Source organism: Trifolium pratense, linkage group LG1, assembly GCF_020283565.1.
Source record: "Trifolium pratense cultivar HEN17-A07 linkage group LG1, ARS_RC_1.1, whole genome shotgun sequence".
Lineage (NCBI taxonomy): Eukaryota > Viridiplantae > Streptophyta > Magnoliopsida > Fabales > Fabaceae > Trifolium > Trifolium pratense.
This window is the reverse complement of record NC_060059.1, coordinates 48,209,772-48,223,745: the sequence shown is the minus strand read 5'-3', so window position 1 is coordinate 48,223,745 and position 13,974 is coordinate 48,209,772. Positions and strand designations below refer to the sequence as shown.

General features: G+C 31.7%; 1 protein-coding gene across 1 annotated transcript; it reads right to left on the bottom strand.

Moving 5' to 3' along the window:
• Positions 1-9,420: 9,420 nt before the first annotated feature.
• LOC123902965 (trihelix transcription factor PTL-like) lies at positions 9,421-13,743 on the bottom strand. The gene is made up of 2 exons (XM_045952809.1): positions 12,928-13,743; positions 9,421-11,186 (listed from the first exon to the last, which is right to left on the bottom strand). The coding sequence occupies exons 1-2, from the start codon at positions 13,449-13,451 to the stop codon at positions 10,175-10,177; spliced, it is 1,536 nt and encodes a 511-aa protein (XP_045808765.1). The 5' UTR covers positions 13,452-13,743; the 3' UTR covers positions 9,421-10,174.
• Positions 13,744-13,974: the final 231 nt, after the last annotated feature.

Genomic DNA, 13,974 nt, shown 5'->3' with positions numbered 1-13,974 from the left:
AAGGGAAGACACTCCCCACCATAGGGAGTAGTAACTTCCACCGCAAGGAATCAACGTTACTTTGTGTGCGTTATTTTCTAACTCTTTTGTTATGTTAATTATGCCTATAAGTAACTAAACTTCTAAGATTAAGTTAAGTAGATGAATTCCTCTATGAATGCTTGATTTACGTAATTTGGTTTGAAAAAGATTATATTACTTGCAGTTAATTCTATTATTTATGAAGCGCGAACTCCGACACTGACACCGCGACACGACACGACACGACACGGACACCGCGACACCACTAATGTAAAAAATATAGGACACCGACACTGGTACATATTTATAAAAGATATAAATTGATAATCAAAATATATATACATGTAAATCTAAGTTAAGAAAGTTATTTCTTAAAAAAAGTTTTAAAATAAGATACAAGTATTTTACCTTTATTTATCCATCTACTTTTGAAAAGCTAAAAATATTGTAATCGAAATGTAATATCTTCAATCCCTCATTGATCAATGTTGTTGTTTCGACACATCTTTAACTCTTGTAGATATGCCTAAGGAGAGTATAAGCAAAGGAAAAACAATTTTTTTTGGGACACTTGTCTGACACGTGTCGTACGAGTGTCTTACAGGTGTCGGACACTGATCAAAGAAGTGTCGAAATTGAGTTTTTCTGGACACCAATCCGAGCAATCTGACACGTGTCGTAGGAGTGTCATACGAGTGTCGGACACCGACACGTGTCGGATACCGCGACACGCCTAATCATAGAGGTGTAAGTGTTTCATATCTATATTGTATAGTATTCACACACAATGATATGTTGTGGCAAGAATGAAGTGAGTTAAGTCCACATTATTGCTTGGAAAAGTGAATGTTGAACATAGTATAAGTGAAATAATCCATAAATCTAATACATTAAAATTTTGAGTAAAAATACGGTGTCCAACTCACTTATTTAGTAGTTGCTCCCAACATGGATTATCCTCCGACTTTCTCTTGTGACCCAATATGTTGGACAAAGTTTTGTAATTGAAAAACACGCTATGTACTATTACCTGAATTTTTGATATAAAGCTTAGTGTATAGTAATTATGCATGCACAAATACACGTACAAGTGATGGTGAGAGTTGTGCACTCTCAACAATCTCTTTACATTCCCTAAAATTAAATACGTTTTTTGTATGATAGAGATGTTAGGGATCTGATTTCTGTAAAGTGAGGGAATGATAAAAGGATAAAAAAATTTGCAGTTAAAACTGTTTATGTTTATTAAAAATTCAACGATTAAAAATCTTATACTATAAACACAATTTGTTTTCTACTATAGTCAGTCAGTATAAACTGTTCCTGGCAGATCATGCTTAGAACTGTAGTGGATGCACTTTATTATTTGTAGGCAGTGACAGTGTAATATAGTAATTTCATAAGGTAAATGCTAACATTTGCCCCAATGACATATTTTAAGGTGCATTTAATTAACTAATATTATATTTAATTTACTTTAAAAATAGTAATAGTCAACTTTATTAATTAAAAGATATGATCCACTATATTTATTGCCTATTTAAAAGAATTGGAAAGACAAAAATATTATATGCTGCCAAATTTGATTTTTTTTTTTTTTGAACAAGCCAAAATGAGATATATATATATATATATATATATATATATATATATATATATATATATAGATAATAGTCTTTTAGCACAAGGCGTGCCAAAAAGACCAAACAAGGTTACAAATAAAGTCAACAATACAAGAACCAAAAGAAACTAGACCCAAGCAAATTTGATTTATGATGTGTGCCTGATTATACGACCATAATTATATGATTCCAATTTTTGTTTTTGTTTGTTAACGATCAGACTTATATGTACTCTGGAAATACTTGATTTATGCTAACTTGTGTTTTTTGTTTTTTCTCGGTGAACAAGACCGAATATTATAGTATTATGTTGTAATGGTAACGATTGTTAGTACAATTTTAGGTTTTAAATTGCTAATATGTTTTAGAATTTTATAATACTTACTAGTATAATTTAATTTTGTTTTCAACTTAAAAAAAAAGTTTGACAAAAAAAAAAAGCTTTGTAGCAAAAAAAATATAGTTAATTATCATATTTGGCAAGTATCATATTTTGTCTATGCAATTTTTTTAAATGGATAATAAATATAATGAACTATATCTTTTAATTAATAAAGTTGGTTATTGCTATTTTTGAAGTATATTAAATGAGATATTAGTTAATTTAATACACCTTAAAATGTGCCCTTAGGGCACATGTTAGCAGAACCCATTTCATAAAATTAATGCTATCAATTTCTTCTTTTAAGCATGAACTTAATGATCTACTTGTAATTCTTAGAATATAATTTGGATTGAACATAGCTTAATCTGACTTCTATTAAAAGTGTCATATATTAAATAGGAGACGACCTACAAAAATATTATATATTATAAAGGGAGACATTATTTTCAATTTAAAATTCAGTTTTATAAAATTGGATTAGACCAATAACTATGAAAAATTGTGTGATTCTCTTACGACAGAGAATCTTGGTCCCAAATTTTGTGTCCAAAATTGAAAAACTTTAACGAGTAGGCTCATTGCAAGCCATATTGCTTTCTATGTTTTACAAAAATCAATGTCTTGATCTGTTTGTCTTTCGGGGTGCATTAATTGTTCAATTGCCTTAAAAAGTGGCATTAGGACATATGATGAGCACCACAACACTTATTGTAGGAGAAAGCTTCTTTTGGCATTCCCCGAACTTCTTGCATGCCCTTTTCATTTTTATTTTTACTCTTATGCTACTTAAGTAGCGAATGTTATAGAAATGAGGAAAAAAAACACTTCTTAACATGAAATTTTTAAGATTTTACACGTCATCCACTATTTAAGTAATGATAAATTTGAGAAAAAAACATCCCCTATATATCATGAAATTTTCTAAATTTTACATGTTGTCTACTTAAATAGCGGAAGTGATATTATATTTTGATAATTTCAAGGGGCGTGCAAGAAAACTCAAAGGGTGTCAAAAGTAATCCTCATTGTAGGATGAACTCGGGTCCCATGACATGGCTGCAATTAAGCCCAGTTAAATTTTTCTAACAAGGCCCACTAAAAAATAAACTTTTTTAACAAATAGAAGAAACAAATCTAAGATAAACAAAGCATTAACTTAAATTGATGATACTTATTGATCAAATACAAAACTTATACATATTAGACAATATATTGACTGAAATTGAAAATATATTTTATTTTTTTATTGTTTTTATATAATTCATAAATGTTCATATAACATTTCAGTTTTTAAAAATAAGAAATTTACTTTAACAAATAGTACAGGTGTATTTTTTCTTTCATCGTTAACATTGTAATGTGGTTTACTTTTGAGAACGGATTGTCTCCATGAGACTCTCCAGTTTCCTGATGTGTGGTCATCCACACCATTCAATCACTTTTTAAAATTTTTAAAATGTTTATTCTTTTAATTTTAATGGTCATGATTGAACTGAACTCCCCATTTGACAGGAGACAATCCAGTCTGGTTTGCTTTCCATCGTGACAATTTAGTCTTTTAATTTTAAGATTATACATTCATATTTTTTCTTTATTAAGGTAGTTCATGAAAATAATTTTTAGAAGTACGTACATCTTATATTACATACAAATTGTCTATTAGAAAAATGAAAGAAAAAAAATATCATTCACACTTAAATTAACACATTATTATAGAATAGAAAACTTATAGACTAGAACGAAGTGTCATTTTCCCCCTAAATAAAGCAATAACAAGTCTGCATAGAAAACTGGAAGTAACAGCTTCTTTATGTATACTTTTATGTGGACATCAATATCTGTGGTTCAGACCTTGATAAAAACTTTTGTAAAAAAGTATTTTTGTACTTATATAAGGTGTTTGATTGCCCCATAACATGTTTGGATTTTCGGAAGAAGCCTCAAATTACTTTTGAAGGTCAACAATGAGATATGCTTAGCTGAATTATTGATTTTCTTCTTAATTAATACTAATTAGAAATTTATAAAAACATGAAGATCAATTTTTGTCACTCACAAAAAATAGAAAAGATAAATTAGTCTCTCTAAATAAAAAATATAATTATTTTTGGTATCTTTTAATTAGATGAAAGTATTCTTTTAGTTAGTTTGATAACATCATTTTTCTTCTTAAAAAAATGGTAATGTAATTTTGTGTGAATTTAATTCCCATAAAAAAAAATGGAAGTATCAATTCAGTCGTCACAAAATATGACAACAAACTCAAACTTTTTTTAATTAAAAAAAAATTGATTATAGGAAAACTGTATTTTTGCCTTCCTAACTTTTATAAACTTACGATTTTGATTTTTTACCTTTATAATAACACTTTTGATTAAAATTATTGAGGACTAGTCTTTTACAAAAGGAATTAAAGTTAAAGGGTTAAAAATACTATTATAAAAAATAAAGGTCAAAATCACAAATTTGTAAAAAATAGAAAGCTAAAATAAAAATACAATTTATAACTTTGAGTAAATCTAAAACCAATAAAACAACTTAACTATTTGGCGAGAAGCAAGAACAAGAAAGGGCAATTAGAGATAGTGAAAAGGTAAGATGCTGTGAGTTGTGGTGAAAATGACAGGCAATATGTCCCCCTCCCTATTTCTTGTGTACAGTAAGGCAGTAGTTTTGCAGGAAGCTTCTTTACTCTTTCCCAGGTACTACAGACTCTGCTGTTCAGGAGGGTAAGATTAAGATACATGTGTGTATGTTTGTGTGGTAGTCATATTAATGGCGCCAGTAAGTACCAACATCTGAATGCTACATAGCTAGCTAGCCTTATATTACAAGAAAGGATTGAGTATGCAGAAATAAGAGGCCCTTTTTTGTCTTCTTCACAATACTCTCAAGCTTAAGTTTTGAATATCATTTACTCATAATCTAATCATTTAATATCATGTGAAGGTGTGAAATTTGTTTACAATTAGGATTGGTATAATGGTAACTTGGTAAGGAATTTGAACAATACCAAGTAATTGTTGTTGCCGCAAGTGAGGTGAGTTAAGTCCTACATTGCTTAGAAAAGTGGAATTTAAGCAATTTATAAGTGAGAGGACCCATAAACCTATGTCTTAAGGGTAAAAAGTGCGGTGTCTATCTCACTTGTATATAGTTGCCCTCAGCCCAATGTGGATGATCCCCCGGCTACCTCCTTGTGACCCAATAGTGCTATAAAAGCTTATTGTTCAACAAATGGTTCGACCGACTCCTTGAATCGAAAGTCTTCCTAATAAATGTGGTCAGACGGCGTGTCCCAGCAACAGTGATGCAAGTGTATGGAAGAAAAAAAAAATTCCGCTTGAGGGGAGCATAATGAATTAATGACTCATAGTCTCACATTAAGTACAGTTTCTAGCTTACATTAAAAGAACCACACTTTAAACCACACTTTCCTAGTCCACGAGTAAAACAGTGTGGCCTAGAACAAGGACAGGCGACGATTTTAAAATTGTTGCTTATAAGTTATAACCTACATAATAAGTACACTTCTGCCTTACATTAAAAAAAAAAAACATCTCCTTTTCCACATTAATCCACAGTTAAAAACCGTTGACACTTTTAGCCACACAAAAAAAGTAGTTGCCTATGTTCTCTAAATAGACACGCATTTTAACTATGGGCTATAGCACTTTAGGCAACCGTTTAAGGTTTCTGACCACAGAGTAAAAGTGTAGTCATGAGATTTTAAAGCCACAATAATAAGTGTGGCCTAAAGATATACATTTTAAACATGTGAAATAGATCACCAAATAATAAGGAATTGCATCCTCTCCAGCCACACTGTACGGTGCTGTGCAAATCTCAGTCGTTGATTTTGATCTACAGTAGTAGTCAACGACACAATATAATGATTGGAAGGTCCAGATAAGTGCAGAACATGAAACATGAGGAGAATGACTTCCATAGCTAATGTAAGGAAATGAGACGTGGAGACAATCCGGATCCAAACAATAAGTGCCAAAGTAAAATATTGAGCGGTTTTTTTTAATTCAAACTAAAAAATATGAATTAAAATATGTTGCATATTCTTTTTGGCAACCCTAAAAGTTTGTTGGGCGAAATAAAAAAAAAAGTGGTCTAATGTATGGCAACAATTACAGAACTGTGGCCTAAAACAAACCGTGGCCTAAAATCAATCAAGGCTTTTTTGCATGTCGTAAGCCCAGTTTTTTGCGGGCTAAAGTATATAAATCGTGGCTTTAGAGAAAAGGAGACGACCGCATACACCACAATTCATAAATCGTGGTCAAACCATGGCCTAAACTTTAAGACATGCTTTTCTCGGTTTTGGCCACACATCTTGAGGTGTTGTCTATGTTAAAATGTTGCACTGAATATTGTGGTAAGTATCAGGTGAATTAAGTCCTACATTGCATAGAAAAATGAAAGTTTAATAACAATTTATAAGTAAGAGTCGATGACTCATAAAACCTAATGTCTTAAGGTTTGGAGTAAAAGTGTGGTGACCATGTATATATATAGTTGCTCTGAGCCCAATAAAGATGATCCCCAGACTGCCTCATTGTGACCCAACAATACTCTCTTTGTCTCTAATTATAAGCACCCTTTGGAAGATAAAATATTTTGTCCCTAAAAATAAGTCCATTTTCAAGTTTCAAGACACAATATTTAATTTTTTATTTAAATATAACCCTATTTAATATTACTATTTTGTATTGGTATATGAAAAGTCAACTACAAATATATCTTATAAAGTACAATTTAATAATTTTAATACACAAAAAATATACATTAATACACTATCAAAATTTTAAATTAATTATTTTTTCAACCAGGTATCAAAATTCTATAAAATTCTAGGGTACTCATTCTGTCTCACAATATTTGTTCAATTTATACAAATTACAATGCGCATAAATAAAATAAAATGATATTTTAACTAATTTATCCTTATTACCTATTGATATGTTCTCATCAAAATAAATACAAAAGGATACTATTAACTTTAGGCCGATGTTAGTTATATTAATTAGTAGATTGATCTAAATGGATAAGAACTAGATGATTCCAACGGAGAGGTTTGGACAGTTCACAGTGGGAAATGTACCTACAAATTCAGGTTAGCACTCTATAGCTTATGTAGTGTATGATCAAGGAGGAGTAAAAGTTAATAGTGATTGAATCGTACTTTGGTGCGAAAGCCTTCAGACTTATATAGGGAAGACAACTGTAACCGTCAATGTGGGACCCATGTTGCGAAGTGCGGGGAGCCATTAAGTTCAAATCAATAGTCCAACTAAGTTGTCAAGGAGGTATTCGCTGCAAGAGAAACACAAAATCTCATTAGTATTTAAGTGACCGATTTCTACCATTCTTTGTCGACATCCCATTACCAGAAGATACAGAGAGAATAATAATGAGTTCTCTCATAGAGAGTGGTGTTGATCTAGAAAATCAAACCAAAACCTTATTCAGTCTATTTGGTCATTATGAATTTAGGTACGCTTCCGCTTATGATTATATTATTTCTTTATGATTAACATGATTAGTTCTAGGGTTTATGAATTAACTTTGGTTCTAACATTTTAATCTCACCCACCAACTGCCTAACATTCACCGTGTTCCTAAAAAAGATAGAATCATTACGGGACATCCAAATGACCACAAAACAGAAAAGATAGAATCACGACCATCACTAAATTGCAATTGCAAATGCAATTTTTAATTAATTCCTTGTTGCTTCATGTCTCTAATTAAGGTATAGCCCAAGTGGTCGAATTTGGACACTTTAATGAGTTGAAGAAGAAGGTTAAGAGAATTCAAAATCAGTAATAACACAAACAAACAAACAAAACATTTGTCAATAAAAAGAAAATGTTTGCTTCTTATAAGGTAACCCTAAACATGTATGGCAATATGCATAAGCCTGCAAAAAATAAATAAATTGTGCTAGCTAGACTATGCTGAGCTGGTGGCAAGGACCACAATTACATATAAAACTGTCTAGTATGTCTCTGGAGGAAGAATTGCATAAGCTGCAAATGTATGTTTTTTTGGGTATATGTGCTGTAATGTATTGTTGTATGGATATTGATTGATGGTGAACAAAACCTGGTAACAGTATAGTCATTAATTTAAATAGTACCTATCAAGTTCAGTACACTATATATGTTCTCAAGGAAAGATATATCAACCATGTTACACCTAAATGTATGTGTCTGCGTGTGCAAAATCTCAGTTGTTTTCAGTTGTACTCAAGGAAGCAAAGTATTATATCTTCCTTACAACTTTGCTGAATTTCTCCATATATTACCATCAACACACGTGATAACTCGGTGTGTTAATTACTTTAGTTCTATTCTTGGAGGTGGTAAAATTGTTGGTCATCATGCTAGTCGTGAGAGCATTCACATTGGATTTAAAAGAAATTATACAAATGAGTTGGATAACATATTTTTATCCAAAACTTTAAGGCATTAGGTCTATGGTCCTCTAAAGTGTTCAACTTTCACTTTTCTAAGCAATGTGAGACTTAACTCACCTCATGCTTGTCACAATAATCTCCCCTCAAGTGTGAAACATTCAATTCATAATGCTCCCCCTCTCTAGCTAGCGATTTTTTTATCAAGAAGACTTTCGATACAAGGAATCAGTCGAACCCTTCGTCGAACTATCGACTCTGGTACCACTATTGGGTCATGTATGGGTAGCCAGGGGATCATCCACATTTAGCTTAAGAGCAAAATTAGGAGGTCAAAATCGAAAGTTTGTGAAACTTATTGGTCAAAATTGCAATTTAGTCTATATTATACTATATGGTTATAATTTGGCTAAATTGCAATTTAACCTCTTAATTTTCACAACCCTACAATTTTGGTACTCTAACTTTAGCCCATTTTGTGAAATGCTAATTTTAACGGGTGAAAATTAGCATTTTAGAAAAAGTGACTAAAATTAAGAGGTCAAAAATGCTATTATGAGAAGGTGTCCATTAGCAAGCTACACCTTTTTATTTAAGACAAAAAAAACATTTTCTATTTGTACAAAAAGAAATTGAATGTGTCTTTTTGGGTCATTTTACGACTCACGCAACTTTTTCCTTTCTCCAAGTTTCAACCCATCACCTTTGTTGCAGAAACTGATAGTTAGGCAATGGTATTTCATATTTTAATCATAGGCACCATGAACAACATTGCAAATTAAGATAGAAAAGGCTTTTAAAAATTTACTAGAAAGCAACTTATTAATTAGTCCACTTTGTTCATAATGATTTGCAATAATTTTGAATGAAGACCAACATGTACTAAATGCTGTAACACAGGAACAGTGGATCGATAGAGATAAATAGAGATAAGGAGAAAGAGTATTAAAAAAAAAAAGTTGTATTGAGTTGCGAAATGACCCAAAAGGATATTTTATTTGAGCATAACTTTTTTGAAGTTTAAAATCCAATTCAATTCCAAGCATGCACATATTAATAAACAAAGGAAAAGAATTTGCTTCCTTATACAATCAGTATACACAGAAACCAAAAACCTGCATGCACTGCACATGTTTACCCAAACAGCACACAAAAAGAAGCATGAAGGGAAAGGAGAAAAACAGTGACCAACTGATGATGTATTGTGTAAACAATAAACATAATAACTGAAGGGACAAAACATGGAAAACATAGGAAGTAATAACAATACAATTTCAATTCCACCTTCATGCATAAAACAAAAGTGAAGAAACTCACCTGAATTTGTTTCATACTAATTCCTATAAGCAAGTGAACTTTTCCACTTGCTTTTCTCCATTACTAAACTTGAACACATTATTTTTTCCTACAATTCCTATAAACACATTAGTGTATATTTGATATCACGGTAAATATACCAGAATCACTATAGATACTGTTATTCTGACATATCCACCATGATATTAAATATAGGCTAAATGCATGTTTGGAATCATGGTGTGAGTTTGACGAAATTATGCTAACATTATGATTTTGTTGAAGTTCTAAAATGTAAGTTTTGTTAAAATTACGATGGAATACTGTGATTTTGTCAAACTCACCGTCAATCCAAACATACACTAAGATTGATTAATCACCTAGTAATCATCGATCAATCTCTATACATAAACCCCGGATCAGTCAAAGGTTTTGGTTTGATTTATTGATTTTCAAGCCAAAATTCTCCCACAAATTTCCACCCTCATTAAGCAAGAAAGGATAACAAGTATCACCATTAGCAACATTTCCAACATTAGAATCAGAAGGTGAAGAACCATGATCATTCCTTTGTAGCTTCACAATCTCCTCTCTTTGATCATCACAATAACTACTTCCTTGATTATACATAGAACATTGTTCATTATTGTTGAAGTAAAAATTCTCCTTTCTCTTCTTGTTTCCTTCTTTTGAAGAATCTCCTCTCACATTACTATTCAAGATTTCACTCCCATCTTCATTTTGATTCTCAAAGTTATTTTGATGAATCTCAGCTTCATTTATTACATTTATATCCTTATGATGATCATGAGCTTCATTTTCAACCTTCATTTCCCTTCCTCCTATATTCTTCAAAGCTTCCATTAAAGCAGCATCTCTTGCTTCAATCCATGCTCTCTCTTTACTCCAAAACTTTTGTTCCTTTTCTACCCTTTTCACCTCTTGTTTCCTCCACTCTTCTTCTCTTAAAACCCTCTCATTTTCCTTCTCCTCAAGTGTCTTCACAAGCTTACTCAACCAATCTTCTTGTTTCTCAACAAGCTTCTTCATTTGTGAATCAATAAAATCTTTTATCTTAACCTTCCAACTTCTCCTTCCACTACTTTTCCTCTTTCCCTTCTCATCATTCTCATCATCAGAAGATGAAGTGTCAAAGTCAGTTGAGTTAGTGAGACTGAGACTATTATTGTCTTGATTTGTATTTTTTGAGGGGTTTTGGAAATTGTTGAAGCTGACAAAATTGGTTTCTGGTAGAGAAGTTTGGTTACTGTTTTCACCATATAAAGCTTCAAGTTGACGAAAGAATCTGTAATGTTTCCCATCATGTCTTCCTGCTTTACCTTCTTTTGTCTTCTTGTAATACTTGTATAAGTTCTCAAATTTCTCCCTGCACTTTTTTCCACTCCTTTGATATCCATGCTCTTCACACATTATCCTAACCAAATGCAATAAAGATCAAAGATGAATATATAACTAGATATGGTATATAAAGCTTATACAATCAATTAGAAGAATCACTAACTTCTTTAACTAACTAATTAGGAGATATAAGGCTGGTTTATTATCTGGAGCAAAAGAGTTATGAGTGAGATTCGAACCCTGGTGGATTATATGCTTAGATAATGTTAGTTAGTTATATAGTTCCAGTGCTGTGAGTACTATTTGTACCGTATTTTTTTTGGTGAATTTCGTATCACTTGTATTCTGCTTCACCTGGATTATTAATGATATCATAATTTTGCAGTTAAAAAAAGAGCTAAAAGAGCGAAGTACTAGAGAACTTGACTATTAAATATCATATCCCGCTACAAATACATTGTTCAATATTAATATTGACATTTTAACATTAAAAACAAAAATAAAATTAACATTGATGTTTCTAAAATAAACTTATCAATGGTAACTAGTATAAATATTTTTTATATACATAATATCCCTCGAATTTCAAATATGAATAAAAAAAAATGTGGTAACAAAAGTTGTTGTATTCAATCATTTTTGTTTTACGCTAACAAAATTCGTTTTTTAAATTAATTCAATAACTATTATATGTCTATAATGTAGATAATATATATTATTTATTATAAAAATAAATGAAAAGGTGGATAAAGTATTTGGCACTATAAGGAAATAAAACACAAAAGAAAAGAGGGATTAAACATTGTCAAAAAATTGAAAAAATAATAATAATTGAGGAATTAATGATGATGACATCATTGTAGTGAAGAAAATAGAAATAGAATGTATAGAACCCTAGCTACTAGCAAGTTAGAGGTGAGTGTGGAAGAGAGAGTTTAATTCCTAAAGAAGTCTTATCATGTGATGTGACGATGATGAGGTATGAAAATTAATAATTTTATGCAATGCCATGCACTGACGTTTTTGTTGTTCTTGTTACCTAGTTATAGCAAAACATAACTAAGCATAGGACAAATCAATTGCGTAGTTTTTGAAGGAAGAGCTAGTTTGCCTCATCTTGATGTCATTTCATACAGATTCAAAAGACTAGTACATGTTCAACCAAACACACACACATACTACTCCTACATTGGAATGGTCAATGAATACATATATATAATTTTTTCAACTTATAATTAATTTTTCAAAACATGAAATTTAATTAAGGAAAACGAAATTTGCACTTAAAAGAGGTGTACAAAGTTTCAAAGTGGAAAAACAAGGCATTGGTAGAACCTTACTAAACTTGGTATCTAAACTTAAATGCTTCTCTAGCTAATTAAGTACAGTCTCAATATATTAAAAACAAAAAATAATTAATACTCATTTTAAGCTTAACTAACAATATTGCACACAACACAAATTATATTCATCATTGTTTTCTTTCTCGAATCCCTAGTGACTAAATTAAGGCTAAGTGCAGTCATATCATGTTTCAATCTAATCAATCCCAATTACATGTATCAAAATTCAAATCTACTAGTGTAGCATTTTGTCCTCAATTAGTTTTTTTTTTTATTAAGAATCAAACAAAAATACAAAAAACCATCATTTCGAAATGATTAAAAACTTCAAAATAAAAAAATAAAAATAAAAAAATGAAAAAAGAATCAATCTAGCTACAGTAGTACTATTGAGTTGATTATGAAGATGGGAAGAAATAATTACATAAATAATTATTTGAAGAAAAAATAAATAAATTAGTTGTAAAATTGTACCTAGAGACTTCATCCCATAAAGGACCCTTTTGATTAGCTTCTTTAAATTTAGGGTCAAGACGAGATCTGATCTCAAGAAGAGTAAGAGTTTCTTGTCTGGGCCATCTTCCGGTGGATGCATCTCCACCAATACATCCTATGGTCTCCGGTGTTGAAACACTAGCACTAGCAGTTGTTGTTGTCGTCGTCGGTGGTGGTATAACATGATGATGTTGAGCAGTCGTGGTGATGTTACTGAAATCTTCAAGTACTACACCACGACTCAACATCATCATCTCATATTGTTGCTGTTGTTCGTTTTGATGATGTGTCTGTTGAGAATTAGTTAACAAAGCAGTCAGATTCCGGTGACCGGGGAAAAAATCCTCCGCGGTAGACGGTATTGATGGAAAATGGGTTGATCTTGTTCCGTTTACTAGTTGTCTTAGATCAGTTGTCATGCTTCCATATGATGATTGTTGATGATGTTGATGACGATGGTGATGTTGGTGGTGGTGACCATGATTGTTATGGTGGTCCTCCATTTTTCATGTATATATTAGATTGTTGTGGCTACTGGCTGTGGCTAGGGTATATAGTTGAAAGAGAAAGAGAGAGAGCAAGAGAGAGAAATTAAAGAGAGGAGAAGAAGAAGAAATAAGTGAGGGAGGGAGGGAGAGAGTTGTGAATAAGCGGCAGAGTCGGATCCTGTCGTGCAGGAAAAAGGCTCAAATTTGAAGCTAAGGACAATGGTATGGACCCATGTTTGAGTACAACTGTGTGTATGAGGTAGAGAATGAAACTGAGAGAGAGAGAGAGAGAGAGAGAGAGAGAGAGAGAGAGTGTGGGAGAGAGACAGAGAGAGATGAGGTGAGCAGTATAGTATAGGAGAGGAGAGTCTCTCTTTCTCTCTCTGTCTGTATTAATAATATTATTGAATTAGTATATGAGTATGTGTATTAGTGTTTGTGAGTGAGTACATTAGTATATCAATTTGGCTTTTTGAACATTAATATGCTGCTTCCTTCTCTGTCTTTGTTCCGTACTGTGGGGGTATGAGGTTGGACT